The sequence below is a fragment of the Centruroides vittatus genome, unplaced genomic scaffold, assembly GCF_030686945.1.
Source record: "Centruroides vittatus isolate TY-2023 unplaced genomic scaffold, ASM3068694v2 contig_754, whole genome shotgun sequence".
Taxonomy (NCBI): domain Eukaryota; kingdom Metazoa; phylum Arthropoda; class Arachnida; order Scorpiones; family Buthidae; genus Centruroides; species Centruroides vittatus.
Genome location: NW_027122490.1, coordinates 2,217,754 through 2,237,845, shown reverse-complemented (window position 1 = coordinate 2,237,845; position 20,092 = coordinate 2,217,754). Strand labels below are relative to the sequence as shown.

The following is a 20,092-nucleotide window of genomic DNA, read 5'->3' as shown; positions in this document are numbered from 1 at the left end:
GCAATAATTAAAAGTTCATCGACAACAGAAGTCATTTTCCAGGGAAGTCTTGCTGAAAATATCTTAAACTGTTTAATTCTCTGGATAAATCTTTCAACGTGCATCTCTGGCGCATGCAATATCCTTTGTTCTCACTGCTTCACATTTATTTGTTTATTTTTTTTTCAAAAATGGTGGTTGAATTACTTCTATTCCTTTTTCTAAACAAAGTTTATCAATTAAAAAGCCTTTATCAACCATCACCGAATCACTATAAGGTGTTAATAAATTCAAAATGTCACTCTGTTCAAAGATTGCCTTGTCAGAAGTTCTACCTCCATATACACTACTTAAAAACGTTGCAATTCCACCTGGTGAAACACCTATTAAAAATTTTATAGTTGTGCCACCTTTATAGTGAGAGTAGCAACGTATTCGACACTTTAAACACTTTGGTCTCTGCACTCTAATTTCTGAGCAGTCCAAAATTACTCTTACATTACGAAACCTGTTAAAACATTTAGGCATATTTTCTAAAATATTTATTTTTGATGGCCAAACAATTGCACACTTAAGTACTGAAGCAAGGATTTTCACACCTGAGTAAAATATTCTACTTGCAGTTGGTACAGAACAATGAAAAAATAAAGATATAACAGAAAAAGAAATATTTAATTTCATTTTGATTAGGACCATAAAAAGTTTATCTTCGAAAGAAAAATTAGTATTACTGATTTGTTTTGTTTTACATACATCACTAAAAAGTTTAACAATAGCATTAAATAGTTTAAAAGTGGGTATACCAGTAATGGAATTTAGTTGGGATTCTGTCTTAACAAAATTACGTATGTTTACCAAAAATTCTCCAGTGGATATTTGTATGCCAACTGATCTGTGATATTTTAAATTTTTATCAGAATTAGAATTGCATAACATTAAAAGTGTTTCAGCAGCTTCTCTATCATTAATTTCAAAATCAATTGCATGGGAAGTTTCTTCTGTTTGATACATTGTTTCTGAAAACTTATTTCTTTTAATTCTTTTAGAACATGTTTTTGTACAAATACTGCTCTCCGGCAAAAGTAAACTTGGTACGGAAGTTTTCTTTAATTGTCTTCTTTTACATGCATATGCTAAAATTTAAATAAAAATTATTTCACAATTTGAATAGAATTAGATTTTATTGAAGATAATCCTATAGTATAGGTTAAAAACGTATACAAATACTAAATTACTTTATATTTAGAATATATGCAATCTTTTTCAGTTTGATTTTTTAATACTATCAAATTACAATATTCTAAACATATTTATAAAAACTTGATAGCATACTTACATGACAAAATATAATCTTCAGGAGTAAAATGTTTCGAACATACTACCATATATTTCTTAACTTTTTTGCCAATTCTTAGCAGTCGAATCCACTCTTTCCGTCGGTTACATTTCTGAGATTCGCCGAATTCTGATTTACGTAAAATCATCTGTTTTTCATGTGGGAATACATGAAAACTTACATCGGGATCACGTATGGCTTTGGAATTACAATTTGGAACACAACAGAAAGCTTTACTTTTCCTTTTACTAGTCATCTTTACTGCTGACAATACACAAGGAACATTCGAACGACCCAGATAGAATAATTTTGCTCTTAAACACCAGAGGGCGAGCATCCGGTGAAAAACGCGAATAGAAGTTAATGCATTTATTATTTGTTATAGGCACCGGTTGCCGTGCTTATAATTTACATGACGTTCGCAAGCAAGATGGCGACCGAAACAGCCGCCATTGAGATTTCACATTTGGAAGCCAATATCTAGCAAAGTGTCGAAGTCAAGCGTCGGATTTTTCTTTATTCTTTACCGATAAATATCGTTAGAATATCTTACCGTACTGGGCCTGTCTATTAAGCACGCGATAGGCTTAGCTTAACCCTAACTTTCCGGGCGCGACTCTCGATCTCGCCCGGAAGTTAGGGTTGCCAACTCTACCGGAATTTCGGGATTCTCCCGAAAAAAGACCCTTAGTTTTTAAAATCTCCCGACTCCAGGAGCGCTGTTAAAATCTCCCGGATGTTTTTGCACCGCCCGCACTGAAAAAAATTCGGAGCTTCTACTGTCCCTCAACCGTAGCGGCCGGATGGCCGAGCGGTCAAGGTGGCAGCCTACCGCTCTGGGGGACCCGGGATCGAATCCAAACGGGTCGAGAAATCTCCAGGAATTTTTCGGGGAGTGGTCCGTTCGGATATGTCGGGCCCCGTCCCTCACCGCCCGGTCGCCCCATTGTGGGCCTGGCCGAACCATAATGGGCCTACTAAAAGAGGCCCTCTTAGTGCCCACAGGGCGGAAAGAGTTTAAAAAAAAAACTGTCCCTCAACCCTCAAAACATACAGAATGACATAACAGCTAGAATTATCATTTTCTCAATGATCATTTTCAAGATGGACAAAGAAATTGGTTAGAATAAACTAAAAGATCTGAGTTCTTTTCTGAATGTGCCTATAAATGAGGATAAATTGTATGACGATTACTGTTTACTAAGAGAAATTCGTGAAGTTGCGGCAAGCAAAACAAAGAGTTACGTTGAATCAATTTTACGATCAATTTGACTTACGTTGGATCATTTTTTTTTTTTTTTTTGAAAAATGTGTGGGTGAATCTGGCAAAGAAATAAAAAAACTTGTTGCATTCACTCTATCGATCCCTAACGGAAACGCCGCTGCTGAATGTGTTTTCAGCGTAGTAAACGAACTTTGGTCAGAAAGTCGTAATCGACCGAATGAAACACATGTAAAATTGAAATACAAGTGTGCACAAATTTCAAATACACCTGTAAAGAATTTTATGATTTTATCGTCTCCATTCAAAAGTGCAAGCTGCTTGCAGTGTAAAAAATATTAGATTTTCATTGTTTTTTTTTTATTTCACCTCCCGGACAGTGCTCTCGAATGCAGCACCCTACCTGACGGAAAATTCAAAGTACGAAAACCATATATATTAAACCCAAGCTATTTTAAACCCCATAACTCCATAACCTAAGTGTTTTAAACTCCACAGTTATTTATTGTTTATATAAAAAACGTTTTTATGGATTCCGAAAAGATATTTTGCAATTTATTTTACATAAACAATAGATTAAATACAGTGGACCCTCGTTATAGCGCTGCTCACTATATCGCGCACTCGGTTATAGCGCGGGCAATGTTCGCGACGCGATAAGCTCAAACACGTTTGTACAGGTCCGTGTGGCGTTAGTGAGTAATTTACTGTTACTGCGTATTGAGTAATTGTGTATGTATTGAGTTCCTGCATGTATTTTGAATAGTGTTTAATTATTGTATGCATGATGAAAAGCTTACAGTGTGAAAGGAAAGCTTGAATTATGGCTAAAGTAAAGAGGTGAACCGTGTTACAGCGCGTCGCTCGGTATAACGCGGTTCACCTTATAACGCGGGTGCAGTTTCCCGCCCGACATGCGCGTTATATCGGGGGTCCACTGTAATTACATTATTAACTGTCCCCCGGGTTATGGGTTTAAAAGCTTAGATTATCAGTTATGTGGTTTAAATAGCTTGGGTTTGATATACATGGTTATCGTACTTTTGAATTTCCCGTCAGGTAAAGTGCTGCAGTCGAGAGTACTCCCGGATTTCTGACCCACTCAGTTGGCAACCCTACCGGAAGTACGCAGATTTCGGAAGCTGTATATCTCGTGAATGGTCACATGTAAAGGACGGTTTGTTCGACTTTTTTGTTCCTATGGACATAGTCTATAGCTCTGTTAAGGTCCCAACAGTGTCCATCTACAATCTTACCAAATTATATATGTATACAGTGATCACCGCTTACAGTGGCGTAGCGAACATAACTGGCGCCCGGGGCACGACACTTTATTGGCGCCCCCATCCCTTCTCCAGAAACACATATAGTTTGTCTTGGAGACCATTTGGGCGCCTCTCTGCGAGTGGCGCCCGGGCATGATACACCCCCTTGAACCCCTCTCGCTACGCCACTGACCGCTTATTGTGACGCTCTCGTTACTTTACTTTCGCATAACACTACCTTACCATAAGAACGTACTCTATACGTACTGTACATGTGAGTTGGATTTTCTTGCACACCATGTTCAATAAATTATTTTAGTTGTTATAGTTACGTCTTCTAGCATAATTTACATAAAAGCAAAAGGTTACGATGACAATTTAAATAGTTTCACTAAAAGACATCCAAGCATTTTGAACCGATTACATATAAAATACATCTTACCTAACGTAGTTTTCGCGTAACGTCACTCGATTTTGCACAGATTTATAAATCCGAATTATAGAAAGTTGAAATCCAAGACGTCAGATATTACGAACGTGTTCTTTGACGTCTTCTCCGATGGTAATTTAAGAATAAATGTTTGCTTAGTTAAGTTACAGCAACACAACAGGAGCGATCTGACGACTGCGGGGAATGCCTTCCGGAAGTATTTTTAAGGGTAACTGGCACCTATTCAGGCGTTACAGACCTGGAGAAAACCCGGAAAACTCTACGTGGACAGTCCGTCCTGGCGAAGCGCCAACCCACGACCGAACTTCCAGTGTTCAGGGAACGGAACCGCTTGGCCAGTGGTGGGTCCGAGAATATGTGAGGCTCTGGACAGGTCCGAACCTCACTGAAATTCGCGTTAAAATCATTTATTTTTAGGAAAAAATTATCTTTTTTTTAGAGAAAAAAATAGAAGTTAGAAATAGTTTTTCCTAATGAAACGACGCGAACTTTTAAACAATAGAACAATGGAGAAACGCAAATCGTCTATCTCCGAATGGGAATCGAATTAAACTTCGATTTTGACCTCTCCTGCGCCCCCGAAAGGTTTCGAATTGTCACCAGGTGACAAGGAGAGACCAATCGGAAAGTGGAATCGGAGGAAAACAGATAAAACCTGAGAATTCAAGGACGCGACGGCTTCTTCTCCCGAAAGTTCCAAGTAACGGATCTATTGTTGTGTGTATGTCTCGTGCCCATCTTCATCTCCGTCTCCCGATCTCGGATCGACATCTTTCTATCAACGGAACTCGACCGCATCGTCCCGGAGTCGTCGAGACGTCGAGGGAACTGGCCATTCGCGGCCCAGGGACACTACTTCAAAATGGGACTATATTGGAAAGGAGGGGAAGACCCAGAGATTGCTGCCGACCTAGAACTTCCAAGATCGAGGAAATCTTGTAAGCTTCTTTCGTGTTAAATGAACGGTTTATTATAACCGTAGAGTCTGTCTCAGTGCCGATCGCCCACATACGACCCTTTGCGAGCGCTCGACCTCTTGACATAGTTTGCACCCTGTCGACAACCTTACAAATATAATGAGGAGGAGAGTTTAGTAAATTGTTTTCACGAATTTAATCTTTTGCTAGAAACATTTTCGGTTTCGATTTTATCCACTCGGTCACTGGTTTCCGAGTGGATAAAATCACTGAACACCGTAGCGGGTTTATGTCAGATCATGGGATGTCCATGTGGACTTTTCCGAACTTTCTTTTCATGTTCAATATATACATAGGGGCGGTCGTCCCGAAAACACCCCTTGGCAAATTGCCCAAGTGTGGCGTTCCATATCCCCAACAATTTGATTTTAAAGATTTTGGGCCAATTTCTAAATTCAAGATGCATGAACTCCGAAAAAAATGGAGCCCACAGTGGCCGTGTGGATGAAATCACCAATCACTGGTGTGTCGGTAGTGGGCTGCCGCCTGGCCAACAGGCCGTCCACGTAGAGTTTTCCGGATTTTCTTGACGTTAGTAACTCCAAAATAGTGACCAGTTTACCATAAGACCTCCCGGGAGGCATCGCCCAGGTGTATAAATAAACCTAAATCGAACAACTAAGAATAAAACAAAGAAAATTTTTACAGCTCAGAGCTCTTTATTAATAATTTAATATTGCGGTTATATGTTGGATGTTCTTTAAAAATTATAACATTTATTATATTGTAGAAATGAAACCGGAAGTTTGACTCTGAGGTGCACCAATTATATATAGGTTATCTACAAAGAAAAAGACGTAATTTTAATACAAAATATTATATAAATAAAAATTAATATTCAAGGGAATTTGGTTATTTAAAATATTTTGTCTGTATTTTTCAAAACAAGAATTAACTTTTCTTAAAATAATTACAAATTGGAGCAAAATGCGTATATATAAGAAATATTCATACTTGCATATGGAAGTAAATAGTAATTACTTTCAAAATAATTAAATAATAAATTGATTTCATTCAATAATAAATTAATAAATTTTTCTGTTTAATGATACTGACCTTTAATTCTAATCATCAAATTTACTCAGTGCTTTGATCCTTTGCTTATATTTTCTTTTCTTAAAGCTCTTCTTATGGCACCACTAACATTATCACCAGCATCATTCACAGTACTACCAACACCACAAATAATGCCATCAGTATCAAGAACTCCACGACAGGCACAGCACCAGGTACACTATTTACCAGATTACCCTGACTACGAAGTGCGTTAGCATTTGTGTCAACATTTATATTTTCTACATTTGCAACACTTTCTCTGGAATTTCTTCGGTCTCCGTCTGTTGCCAGGGACGCGATTCGGGCCGCGGGGTCGCTGAAAATCCCCGAACTCCCCCATCCGGGCCGCTCCCCGTCCGAGTCGGGTCAAGCCCTTTTCCGGACGACGGTCCCGTAAATTACACTCCAAATGTGTTTTTCTGACTCGGAGAAGGTGCAGCTGGGACCGTTTAGCCCCGACCACCGCCCCCTCCGTAGGAGAGCCGGACGAATCCCGCTTTGAACTTGGTGTAAAACGATGACCCAAAATTACCCCGGCGGACGATCCCTCGGTCGTTCTCACGATGTACGATCGGGGATCTGTCAATTAGGTCGGGAATGTGACAATTAAATCGTCTCGCGCACCCATTCCTCGGCCACCTCGGTCTTGTTTACGGAATAAGTCATTGATTTAACGACTTTAGCTCGACAACCACTTTGCCGATGGGGGGCGAAATCCCGGCTTCACACGGAACACGCAAGCGATCTGCCGAGGAAAGTACTTTCCGAGAAACTTTCTACGAAAATCTGGCCCCTACTTAGATTAGACACGTGAATAAAACCACGTGGTTAACCAACGCGTAACCACGTTAGCAATGAACAGTACCATGTTTACTGGTGTTACACCGTGCGACGGTTCCGGTTGTTTGGGAGCCGCTGCCCAATGGTTTCTTTAAACTACTTTCACCCTGTGGTCACTAGGACTACTTTTTAAACAATCACATTATGAGTTCAACCAGGCCCATAATGCCAAAGAAACGAGGGACGGGATCCGACACACCCGGACGAGAAATTTCAGGGGTATTTCGACAATTCGGATTCGTACCCGGATCCACAGAGCGGTAAGATTCCACCTTAACCGTTCGACCAATCGTCCGATGGCCAGGTGTAGTTTTCAGTTGTCTTCTAATAGGTGTTAGTTTTCCATGGAAAGAATTCCCAGAAGGCATCTCTTTTTGACAGATGGCCCACCAGTCACCTTTCCTTATTCCATTAATCCTACAATTTCATTTATAGAATCATACAAGGCAGTCAATTGCTTAATTTTATGAATGAAAATAAAATAATAACTTTCAACAACTTAATAACCAACAACTTTCATTAAAATAGAACAAAATGTTTCGACTTGTGACAATTAACGATTGTCTGACCCAAAAACGATAAAATTTGGAGAGTTATGATAGAAAATATATTTTTAATTTTAACGAATTTTTTATAATTTCATATATTTCTTAATACAGTTATATATATTATTATACATATATTAAGAATAATATAAGGTAACTGATGGGAATATAGCCATGCTAAGCTTTGAAGTTTACTAGCGTAATTTTATGGAATTTTTAAAAATTTTTGTGAGACAATGTACTTTGGTTCGTTGATGATAAGGAAAAATAATCAGATATTTAATTTATTTGTAACCACAAAAAACACCTCATTCTCAACAGTCTAATTTTCTCCCACATTAAAAGCATATGAAGTTCATATGGCCAACAATTTTCCTTCCCTCTTAAATTAAAATTTTTCAATCATTAATCAATGATAAATTCAGTTTTAAACTCAATAAAAATGAAATAATCGTTTATTTCTACAACATTTACAAACTACTACAATTTTTTTCTTTTGTTGAAAATCAAAAAATTAAACTGTTTTAAGAAACAATTGTACAAATTTTTATAAATGAAAATTGTTACGTTATTTTCGCATGTTATACTGTATTCACTATTAATCTAAGCCTTTAACAACATAACTTTATAGTTAATTACAAAAAGTCTCACGAGCTCTACACGGATGACAAGCACACCTGGTACTCAATGCTACAAAGACACCCTCTCACCAGAGATATATCCGCCGACCTCTCATAGCCAAATTATGGCCGCGACAGATTCCCTGCCTAATTTGGCCATGGGTTGGGTGCGGAGATTTACATATGTGTTTTCCTGCCTAATTTGTTCTTCGTATCTGGACTTTTTTTGACCTTGAATTTTATCCAAATTTCTTTTTTTTTTTTTTTTTTTTTTTTTGTCGCAGCTTGGTGTTGTATACCAATTTGCATTTTATGGGCTTTATTCCCTATGGTAAGGTTACAGTTTCCCATACATTATGAGCCTTTAGTGATTGCATCTCTTTTTGCATGGCTTCTATCCATTTGTCTTTGCTCGGTAGGTTCATTGCTTCGTTCGGGATTGAGTTTGCTTTCTTATATCAGGACTCTGTCGTAGGGTTGATATGTTGGATCGTTTGTGTCTTCCGGTACGTCTTCTTCGACATCGGAGTCACTTAGAGGTGATCTAGGTCTTTTTCCTTCAATTGGAGAGTGGTTTTCCTCCATAGGTTCGTTTAGGTCGTAATCTATCTCGATTTCGTTATTGGAATTTGCGACTTCTGTATCCTCTATATCAGGGGTAGCCAAAGTGGTCGATATTGACCCCCAGTGGTCGATATAACATTATTAGGAGGTCGATTATCAAGCTTAGGCTAAGGATAAGGGGGAGCTAAGGATCAAGCTTATCCGTCTCACTGATTGACAGTTACAAAAATTATTATTAACAAATATACAATAAATGAAAAACAAATGCAAAATTAAAAGAAATGTATCAAAATAGTAAGTGCTTTGTTTTGCTTGTAACACAAACTTTTTGGAGGGGGTCGATGTGAGGTTTCGAAAACTTTAGAGAGTCGATGTGAGGTTTCGAAAACTTAGAGGGTCGACGATTAAAAAAGTTTGGCGACCCTTGCTCTATATCAGGGGTGGGCAAGCAAGAGTTCAGTGAGAGCCGAAATGTGGGTTTTGCAAAATGCATGGGAGCCGCATTTCTGTACTGTCGTGGTGGATAGTATGGTAAAACGTGCGATTTTATTATATAATATAAATATAATATAAAACAAATATTGATTTTTTTTTAATAAACATATTTTCACAAAATTATAAAAATAAAATTATAAAAATAATAATAAAAAGCAGAAATTAACTCTTTCATCAAGAGCTGCACGTAACTTAAAAAGAGCTGCATGTAACTCAAAAAGAACCGCATTTGTCCACGTCTGATCTATATCCTAAGCTGTAGAGTTGAATCGGTGCACTGTCTCTATATCGACTAGGGCAGGGGTGGCCAACTTTTGTGTACATAAGATCTACTTTTTATCTTAAAAATGAGGCGCGATCGACTTGTTGTCGTAGTCTAAGTGGCGAGGGGGGTGTGAAATACATACTATTTTTATACACTGTGCTTCAGTACGAGGTACACTCCAACGAGCTATGGGTAGATAAGCAAAATATATTCAAAACTATTTTCCTATTTTTTAAATCACTTATTAAGTTTTCGAGATATAAGGCTCATAAAAAAATAAATTTCCAGACCCATCTTTTGATATTTGCAGTTACGAGTTTATTCCGTACGGGCGGCACCTAAAAAAATCGATTTTTCGACACTTTCAAGATTGATTTTTATTAACTTAAAATATAATTTAATTTTTTTTTATCAATGACAATGTATAAATTGTGGTACTACAGGGTGACAATAATTAACCCGTACAAAGTTTGTAGCAATGCTGCACCTGAACTTTTTTACTGTCACCAATTTACATACTATTGTTTAATTCTCCATGATTTCCTGCCCGTGTAGATGTACTTTCGATGTAATAAGGGTTAGTTCTTTATTTTTTTAATGGTGTCGAACAAATGTTGTGCAATTTTGGAGCTATTCCGGCAAGGAAAGCATCAATGTGAAATTGTTCGTCTGCTCGGTGTTCCAAAAATGACAGTCTCAGATGCAGTTCGGCGATTCAAGGAGCTTGGCCACAATGGTGACCGTCCCGGACGTGGAAGAAAGCGCACTGTCAACACGTCTAGGAACCGCAAGATCATCACAAAGCGAGTTGACTGACATGCGAAGGTCTCCATGAGAAAAATTGCTCGTGAGATCAGAATCAATCGCGAATCGGTGCGGTTAATGGCGAAAAAGGAACTCGTACTCAAGCCCTACAAGTTCCAAAAGGTTCAGCTCCTCACCGATGAAAACAAGTGCGTGAGACTCCAAAGATCCCGTTAACTCAAGCGTCGGGCCGCAGGTCGACAATGGGAGTGCATTCTCTTCACAGACGAGAAGCTTTTCTCCGTACAACCATCAAAACGACAGGAACTGGTCCGCGGGGGCTCCTGGAAGCTCAGCCGTCATCGAACATCACAAAATCCAATGTCAGTCATGGTTTGGGGCGGAATTTGTGCGAGCGGCAAGACACCCCTTGTTTTCGTCGATCAAGGGGCCAAAATCAATCAAGATGTGTACCACCATGACATTCTCGAGGCTGTGGTACTTCTGTGGGCTCAGCAGCATTTTGGCAGTGCGAAATGGACGTTTCAGCAGGACTCGGCGCCGACACACAGGGCGAAGAAGACTCAGGAGTGTGCAAGGCTCATTTTCCCGATTTCATCTCGTCTGCGGAATGGCCACCGTACTCGCCGAATCTGAACCCAATGGACTACAGTGTGTGGTCCATTTTGGAGGCCAGGGCCTGTTCTAAGCGCCATGAAAGTTTGGAGTCGCTGAAGCAATCCTTGCGCTGGGAGTGAGACAAACTGTCTCCAGAAGAGTGCGGCCCATCGCTGAGAATTTCAAAACGCGTTTGGGGCTCTGCATCAAAGCAAAAGGAGTCCACTTTGAAACTGGCTGAATATCTGATTAATACGTAAAGTATTGTCACTGTTATATGCTGTTGTTTTGCTAATTTTCATTTCTTTAATAAATTTACGATACAAAAAACTTGTACGGGTTAATTATTGTCACCCTGTATTTGTTCGTAAACTTGAAAAAGTTGTTATAAAACTGCACAGTACGGCTGATAATTTGTATTATAAGATTTTACTTTCGCGATGTTTTTTTTTGGTGAGGAAAATTTATCATGGAAGAATGATATAAGATTTTTAGACTTATTTTTTGCTAATCTATCAATAGCTCGCGGAAGTGCTCTTTGTACTGAAACACCCTATATATCTACCTACGTAAAAAACAACGTAATTATTTAACGAGCCAAAAAACTCACGTCCAGGGGAATTAAAACAACATGAGTAATTATTAACAATATTTATTAATTCAAATTAGCTACTGATAAAGACAGATTTAGAATTTATTTTATTACGTTACATTAATGGGAGGACTGAGTTTGCACGTCTCTTACCAAGGAAACATAATTAGGTGTATATCCTGACAAAGATAATAACAATGATTCTTCAGTATGGGAATCAGTCAGGACAGAATGTTTAGTCTTCGTTAACTTTAAGTATGACAATGCCAATTCACACAGGTATGTAGTTCCGAAATAGGAATAAATATATTTGCTACATTTGGTGATACTGGAGTATTTTTCTCAATTGACGTATTTCCAAAAATCCAAAAATATAGAGGTCTGTTGCCGAAAACGCTCACTTATCAAGTAAATAGATAGGTAAGAAAAGCTATAACTTAATTTAAAACATAAAGAACAGGTACTTACTTATTTTAAACAAATGAAAAATTGAAACTCAACGTTGTCACCATGGATAAATAATATTGATTAATAATAATAATATTGTTAATACTAAAGAATAGAAGCTACCGCATGACAGTATCAAATATTCAAGCTAAATGGCTGTGTTGTCTACGAGTCCAGTCATAACTGCATGCATGTTGTTGCTTTTGCGCGTTAGGTTCACGTGTTGCGTTCAGTTACAAGTGTAACACATTAAGTCAAGACATCGCGAGCGATCGACCAAAATTGGCATCGCGATGGACCGGTCGATCGCGATCGACTTGTTGGCCACCCCTGGACTAGGGTATAGATAGTCCTGCGTTGGATTTGCTTGTTTTTGGAGATTTTTGCACCTTTGGTTTTCTAAAAATTTTACATCACGTGACTCGATTACGGTCGTAGTGGTAGGGTCGAATATTCGGTACGCTTTCCTACAGGTGAGTATCCCACAAAGATTCCTAGTTCCGCCTTTGAGTCAAGTTTACTTCTCATTTTAAGAATCCAATAATATGCCTTACAGCCGAATACTTTAAGTGTCCTGTAGTGGGTTTTCTTCCTGAAAACAATTCCTCGGGGGTCCTCTTCATGTCTAAATAGATTGTATAAATAGAATTTCTAGGAACCGGATCAAGCAGATACAAATCTTTTTGATTTAGTCTTTCCAGGAACATAAACGGTGCTATCAGAGTTATGCAAACAGAAAAAAAAAATGTTTATCTACGCAAAACTACATAATTTATTAATTATTGAAAGAACGGAAGAAATAGTGGATTGTAGCTGGAGTACTGTAGTAGATTAGGCCTATACGTAGTATTGGCGACTTTGCTACAACAAAACTAAGTGTCATTCTATCTGTTAAGTAATGTCTTCGTGTTGTGTTTTCGCTCGCTCGTGGTTTGCATAAAAGTTCTAGAAGCTTCGCTATTCGTCCAGGTATTGTTCCGCGATTCGTAACTGTGCCTCCCGGAAATCAAGATTGAAGGCCATACATCTTTCTACATTAATAGTACAGATAACAAAGTGCTGGGAAAGAGCAAATCGGTTTTAATTGTAAAATATTACGAAATACATAAGATTAGTTATGATTTTTTGGTTTAAAATTATCGTTCTATTAATGTAAATATTAATAAAACTGGGGGATCTATAACATATCAAAATTAAAGAATCGCAAAAATCCAACAACAAAAGAGAAATTTGTCTATTTTTATTTTAAAAATATATTACATTAGAATTTTCAATGATTAAACGTTCATTTTAATTATTCAATTAACAGTTAAATAAATTATTTAAATTTGAAAAGTTTAAAGAAAACGGTTTTCTGATTTTCTGAATTACATTCAATATAATAATAATAATTAGAATAATTCTTTTTTATCAGCAATGACGATATTTTTTAATTTGAAGTGCAAATTAAACGTCGTAGTCGACGAAAAATATCTGTGAAGAAATCCATGCAGGTTACATCCTAAAAAAAATAAAAAACAATTATAAAACAACAATAAGAAAAGAAGTTTTCAAATATGTTCTAATTAATTGAAGAAATTATAAACTTCCAGAATTGTTTAGTTTAAAAATAATAGATACGGTAATTTTAAATTAATAAAGCAATTCGTATGTAAACTTTTTAAATATAAAGTTAATTTTTCTCAAAGGAAATCAAAAATAAATGAATGAAAACAGTTATACAAGAACAGAATTTCAAAAAATATTGCAAAATAGGCTATAAGGAAGTTAAAAATTGTTATCTGTAAGTATAATTAAAATAAATTTGAAAATTCAATTCAATGTAGATAGGTTCTTCAATTTCTTAACTAATCATATTGTAACACCGCCTATTTTCCAATTGGAATACAATGTTTTCATTTTCATTACGTATGTTACTTTTTAATGAGACATAATAAAAAGAAAATTTTCAAATCAAACTGTGCTTGGTAGATTTAAAGATATTAATCAGTTCTTATAGCTAAACAAGAATAAGACTACAAAATATTTTCTCACGTCTTTTTCTGTTCCTGGTTTGAATTCCTCATCGTCTAACTTAAAATAGTCATCACATTTGATTTCTTCGAGATTAGTTAATTCATTTATCATTTGCTCTTCATTGTTTTTGCATTTCTTTCTCTCATTGCTTTCTGAAAAAAAATTTATAAATTAAATGTTAATCTTTTCTTCATATAAAATTATAATTTATTCATATTAATACTTACTTAACGTAAGTATAAATAAAATATTAAACAACTATAAAATATAACAGAATTAATACAATTCTCATAAATCCCAATTATATTGTCCTCGTTTAAGATTAATACGATAATGAAGAATACATTTATTTTGAATACAAATTAGCCAATTATGATTAAAAGTGTACAGGATAATAAAAGTGTACAGGGTAATAAAAATAACATATGGAATTTGAACTAATACTGTACATATAATGTACAAACTGAAAAATTGACACGAACAAAATTATTACATTGCTCTATAGACAGTATGTCAAATATAACATTATCAATATGAAAATAAATAGCAATGTAGCTTTCTCTAACACCAAACGAATCGTCATAATAATGAATATAATACCCCGAATTTAAAATGAAATAGTATTGTGATTATCTGCATAATTCAGAAAATCTGTGTATAAAGTCGATTTAAAATCAAGTGCAGGTAACTTGTTTTACTCTGTCAATTGTGTGGGTTACGTTGAGGTTGCAGTTTACATCCTGTAGCGTGTTGTAAGCAAGAAATAAGGCTAATTCACTTTACGTTTCACTTTATGGCAAACAGATATGTTTATATTTGGAAATGATTATTTTCAATATATTAACCAAGCTTTTTTGAAACCAGAGTATTACGGTGAGTTGCCAGAGAAAAACACTAATAACAGAGATAAAATTATTGTTGTGGAACATAGAAAACTTTTACAAGACCTAACCATTTTATATGTAACGGTAATTTCACAATCTTACAAACGTTTTCTCTACTTTTATGGATTATCTGTGTACTTCATATGCAAAGAATTTTGTCAACAATATTACTTGTTCACTATATTTTCATTATCTCAAATTTAAGTAATCACAAGAAGTCTTTCAATTCATATATCGTGCCGGATGTTTATTAATTCTATTGTATGTATCGAGTAGGTCCTTCAAATATAAATTAACTTTCTAATTACTCGATTAATTTACTGACAAAGTTATGAATTATATTTGTCTCTTTTTGCAAATATTTAATTTCTATGTTAAGAAGACATTATTAATTCTTGACAAAGTATTAATAATTTAATGTTTTACGAATTTTTATATTGTGGAACTTAAATTGTTAGTTAAAATAGTAACAACTAAATGAAAAACATATTTTTCATTAGAAAAAATTTTCTGTACAAATTAAAGAAAATTCTAAAAGTTTTACTTTAAAGCAAACAACTATAAGAGACTGAAGATTTGCAATTAATATTACGTTTAATAATGTATTTAAAATATTTCACAATTACGTTTATATCTAAATGTACGTGAAACCTAATAACTATTAAAGAAAACAAAATAAAAAGTTTTGAGTTATACAAAAAATAAAACTTGAAACTTTAAATAACAGATGAACTATTTGTGATCATACCGTCTTTAAATTCTTCTGATTCAATTGAATCTCCCACAATATTATTAAGTTGTGAATGTTTCGTATTTAATTCAAATTCACTTTCATCAAACTGAAGGATGTCCAATTCCTTTTCTGCTATTTCTTGACATAAGTTAAGAACACTTTCAGGTTGCTTTTTAATAATTTTTTCTTCGACTATTTTGCAAGAATTATTGAATAAATAAATATTATCTACATCTTTATTCCAATTTGTCTCAGACAGTTCGTCAGAAATACTTGATATCTTATTCATTTTTGTTGGTAAATTTGATTTATTTGATTCAATATCAGGACAAGTGGAAGTTGGATTGACTGATGTTAATTCATGAGTTTTATAAATTTGAGGTTGATATTGAGCCATTATTAACATATTTTGATCGATATCACACTCGTCAAATATTTCATTTTTATTTATCTGTTCAAAAAGTTCGTCTTCACTTGACATCGTATCTGACTCAATACTGTAAACACTTTCTGACGGATCATCTGTTGAGTCAGGCTCTTCTTCTTCATATATTATTTCTCTTACTAAAGAATATGTTTCGAGTTCATCGAAAGCGTTAAATAGTGGTCGTAATCTATTATTTGGAATTGAAGTGAGTTTTGCTGAAGAGAGTTGAACATTTCGAATAAATTCCTAAAAAATAAAATTTCAAATTTTCTCATAAACTATAAAATCTTAAACATTAAGTAAAGAATAATTTAATAAATGTTGAACAGTTTTATTGTAATAGCCAAATGGCCAAGCGTACGTATTTATAGGCATTAGAAAGTGATTGAAATTCCCATTAGGAACCACATTACTGAAATCGTATTTTTATATGTTAAGTCATAGAAATAATAAAAATGAAATCGTGATTAACAATAGTGTATTTATTGTTGTTGTTGTTCCTTTTATTTAAAGAATCACCTGCAATCTTTACATATTTTATTAAAAATCGCATTTTCTTCATTACGAATCTTTAGATATAGAACATTTAATCATACGTATTTCTGTGCAAATCAGTTTCACGTCAAATTAGATTTATTATTTATAAATACATTAATATTCTTACAAGTAATAATTACAGGAAATATTTTATAACGTTAAAAAGAGGATAAAATGATAATATAATAAATAAGTAATGTATACAGAATTTAAATACAACATTTCTTAAACAATGTTTAATACTAAGACAACTCTGTAGAGATATCAGTAATCAATGTTTAAATGATATCAGAATTTAAAAATTTGTCTAAAATAATTTTGCTAAACTTAAACTTACAGCAAGAGACAATTCTGTTTCATCGGACTCACTAAAACTTTCTTCATTCGTGCAGTCTCCAATTTTATTTTCGTGCAGTTTTTCTTCTTCGTCTTGTATGAGGGTTTTCACTGCATTACATATGGCAGAACTCTTATGATTCGAGTCAATTTCCTTCATTTCATAAACTAAAGTATAACAAAACATTTAAAAAATTAACAAATCTTAGGTAAGGAGAATACAAGTATTATATAAGCATTAGAGAAGAGTAAACGAATGAAAATTAAAGTTTGTACAGTACATGGAGTAAAGCTTCAGTTAGTATATTCATAAATCGAATTAAAAAGTATATGAATTGTATATTTTTTTAAATTGATTTGTTTAAATTTACTTCTAATGATAATATTTATTATTTATTCTAATCATATCATTATAAAATGATTCATATATTTAAAACTATAGATGATTATAAAATAAAATAAACAATAAATTCGTGTAAAATGAATTATATATTTTAATTAAAAAGTACTTTGTTCTATATGTAAATTGAATACAGTTGAAATTAAAAATTACATTTATAATATAAAAATTGAAATTGAATAGATAAAATAAAAATAGTTTTATAACATAAAAATAACTATTAAGTACTTAATTGATATGTAAATTTTATTTTTAATATCGTTTTTGATTATATGGTAATTTCTAATTTTCAATTTTTTGAAGGATTAAAATTAAATTAGAGATTCAAAAGTTCTTTACGTATATATATGATGGTGATGACAACTTTTGTTTAAAAAAAAAAAAACAAAGAAAAACATATTTTTCAATATTACTAATGAGATGGGTTACTGGTGGGATGATATATTCTGACGTAAAAATAACTACCAATTTATCTATTGCTATACATTTTTAACTCATAATAACGAAAATGGTTCACAATAATTATACTTTTTATTAAACCTTTTGCGGACCCTCTGACGCTGACCACTCACGTCCAAATTAATTTTAATTTGCCACGAACCTCATCAGCGGTTCCAAGAACCCCAGGGGTCTGTACGAACCACTTTGAGAAACGTTGCTTTAGACGTTTCTTGAAAGGAGATAGAGTAACAGCGATCCTCATCATAATTTAGAATATAAAAATTTCATTCATGTCTTAAGCTTTTTGTTAAAACTTTATGATAAAAACATTGTTTATATTCTCATTATGAACATGCTATAAACTAATTAATGTACTTATGTACACAATTGACTTATGTACGAGTGAAGTCATCTTTGATCACTTAAAGCTACCGAAGTTAGAATAAATGAAGTTTTTTTATCAAATATGACGTCAATACCCTAAACATGTTCCTAAGGAGCGGTTGTTTAGGGCGTTCGGCAGAAAAATATTCTGTCGCTCAGGAACTGTTCTGTTCGCAGAACGTAGCCAAAGTTAATATTTTTATACGACGAATTCTATCGACTGAATTCGTAATTATCGGATAGTCTGAAACCATACGCCTGTCACTTAATTAATATCGGAATATCTAAGTTAAGTCTACCAATTGTGTAAATTATTCAGACTAGTCCTAAATGCGTTCGGTAACACGAATGTTTTTGTACACAGTGGCAACAGGAAGTTTACGTTAAACACTTAAAACATGAAAGAGCAGACCAAATTAGCATCTTATATGCTGATATGAACAATGAAGCTTCTATTGTCATTATATACCGAACTTCGTCAATTATTTTCTATGCCGAAAAAAGTTGAGGCTAGGCTCCCTGATTCAGATGATTAGCCAATTGTCCTTCTCAAACTAGACCTACTATAAAAATTATTGCTGTTTTGGCTTATTGTTAAGTATCGTATCGTTTACCTCGTTTAAAATAAAACTGTAAAGAAATATGAATGACGAATGAATTACCGTTAAAACCAAGTACGATTATTTCTATTTTATTTCCTTAATTTCTCTTTTCTTCCACCAGATTATTCTTATGATATTAAGATAATGTTATAAAAAGCCAACTTTTGCGTATAAAAATTATTTAATTATAATAGTGGTTTTCAACCGAGATGACGCGACTCACTGAGGTACAGCAATGACATTTCAGGCGTACCGAGAAATGTAGTGCTTAGCAGCGCCATAACAGTTCTTGCGTGTATTACTAAAAGTACAGTACGTAAACTGCAAAAGTCCTAGTAAAGAAGTATAGGTGTTGCAAGTAAAAATAATTACTAAGTTGTAGTAACATTATTAGCAAAAAATTTTAAAATATTGACTTACATCAAAAGGATTAAATATTCTTTATTAATATTTTTATGAATTTTTATTAGTTTCAAAACTTTTTCTGTATATTTATATGTAAAAAACTGGATTAGATTTGAAGTATTTTGGATTTTCGTCTGATATCAGACCGACATCAATAAACACAAAATGTCTTAAAGTTTTCTATCTACGAATTTAATTTAAAAAGTTTGTTTTATGTGAAAGACTATTTTTGTATCGATAACAGCATATAACTTATTACTAAATGATATAAATAAATGGTTGTAAATAAATAATATGGGAATATAATCTTTCCTAAAAAGTAACCATAAAAGGTCTTAAATTGATGTATAAAATTAAAATAGTAAAAGAATAATCAAGTTAATAAATAAAATTGCTGTGAGAAAATGCGAAATTGTACAGTACAGTATATACAAATTTATATATTAATTAATAATAAGCCACTGTTTAGTTTATATGTATTTTCTTTGAGTTTTTATTTATTATATAGCTTTGTAATATTTAAGTTTTGTTAAACATTCCGTTTTACTTTTACATTTAAAAAAAATAAAAGATATTTTTTTAATATTAGTTTTATATTCCTTTTTTATTCAAAAAATTTAAAAACATTACTGTAAAGGTCCGCTTTTAGCGTAGGAGGTCGAAAAGCCACGCGACCAGGATAATTGGTCCCACCTGGTGTTGGGGCTATAAACGGCCGGGAAGAACAAAGGAGTAGCGTCTCCGTTTAGGGGTCAATGTGTTTGCCACGTGTCGGTCGGCTTGGAAAAAAATGTAAACAAGGGACGGACGCGACTGTGAGCTACGTCGTCGGGAATAGGGCGGACGTCTTTGGAAGCTCCCAGGGGAAAGGAAGGACCCGATTGGTCGCAAGTTGTCGCCGTGGAATCCCT

The 20,092-nt window shown here is 34.2% G+C and overlaps 2 protein-coding genes across 2 annotated transcripts in view; both read right to left on the bottom strand.

Moving 5' to 3' along the window:
- The window catches only part of LOC136981430 (anaphase-promoting complex subunit 13), a 424,687-nt gene that overhangs the window by 93,817 nt on the left and 310,778 nt on the right, over positions 1-20,092 (bottom strand). The window lies entirely within an intron of this gene.
- On the bottom strand, positions 119-1,669 carry LOC136981422 (uncharacterized). Its single transcript, XM_067277741.1, has 2 exons — positions 1,316-1,669; positions 119-1,112 (listed from the first exon to the last, which is right to left on the bottom strand). The coding sequence occupies exons 1-2, from the start codon at positions 1,650-1,652 to the stop codon at positions 154-156; spliced, it is 1,296 nt and encodes a 431-aa protein (XP_067133842.1). The 5' UTR covers positions 1,653-1,669; the 3' UTR covers positions 119-153.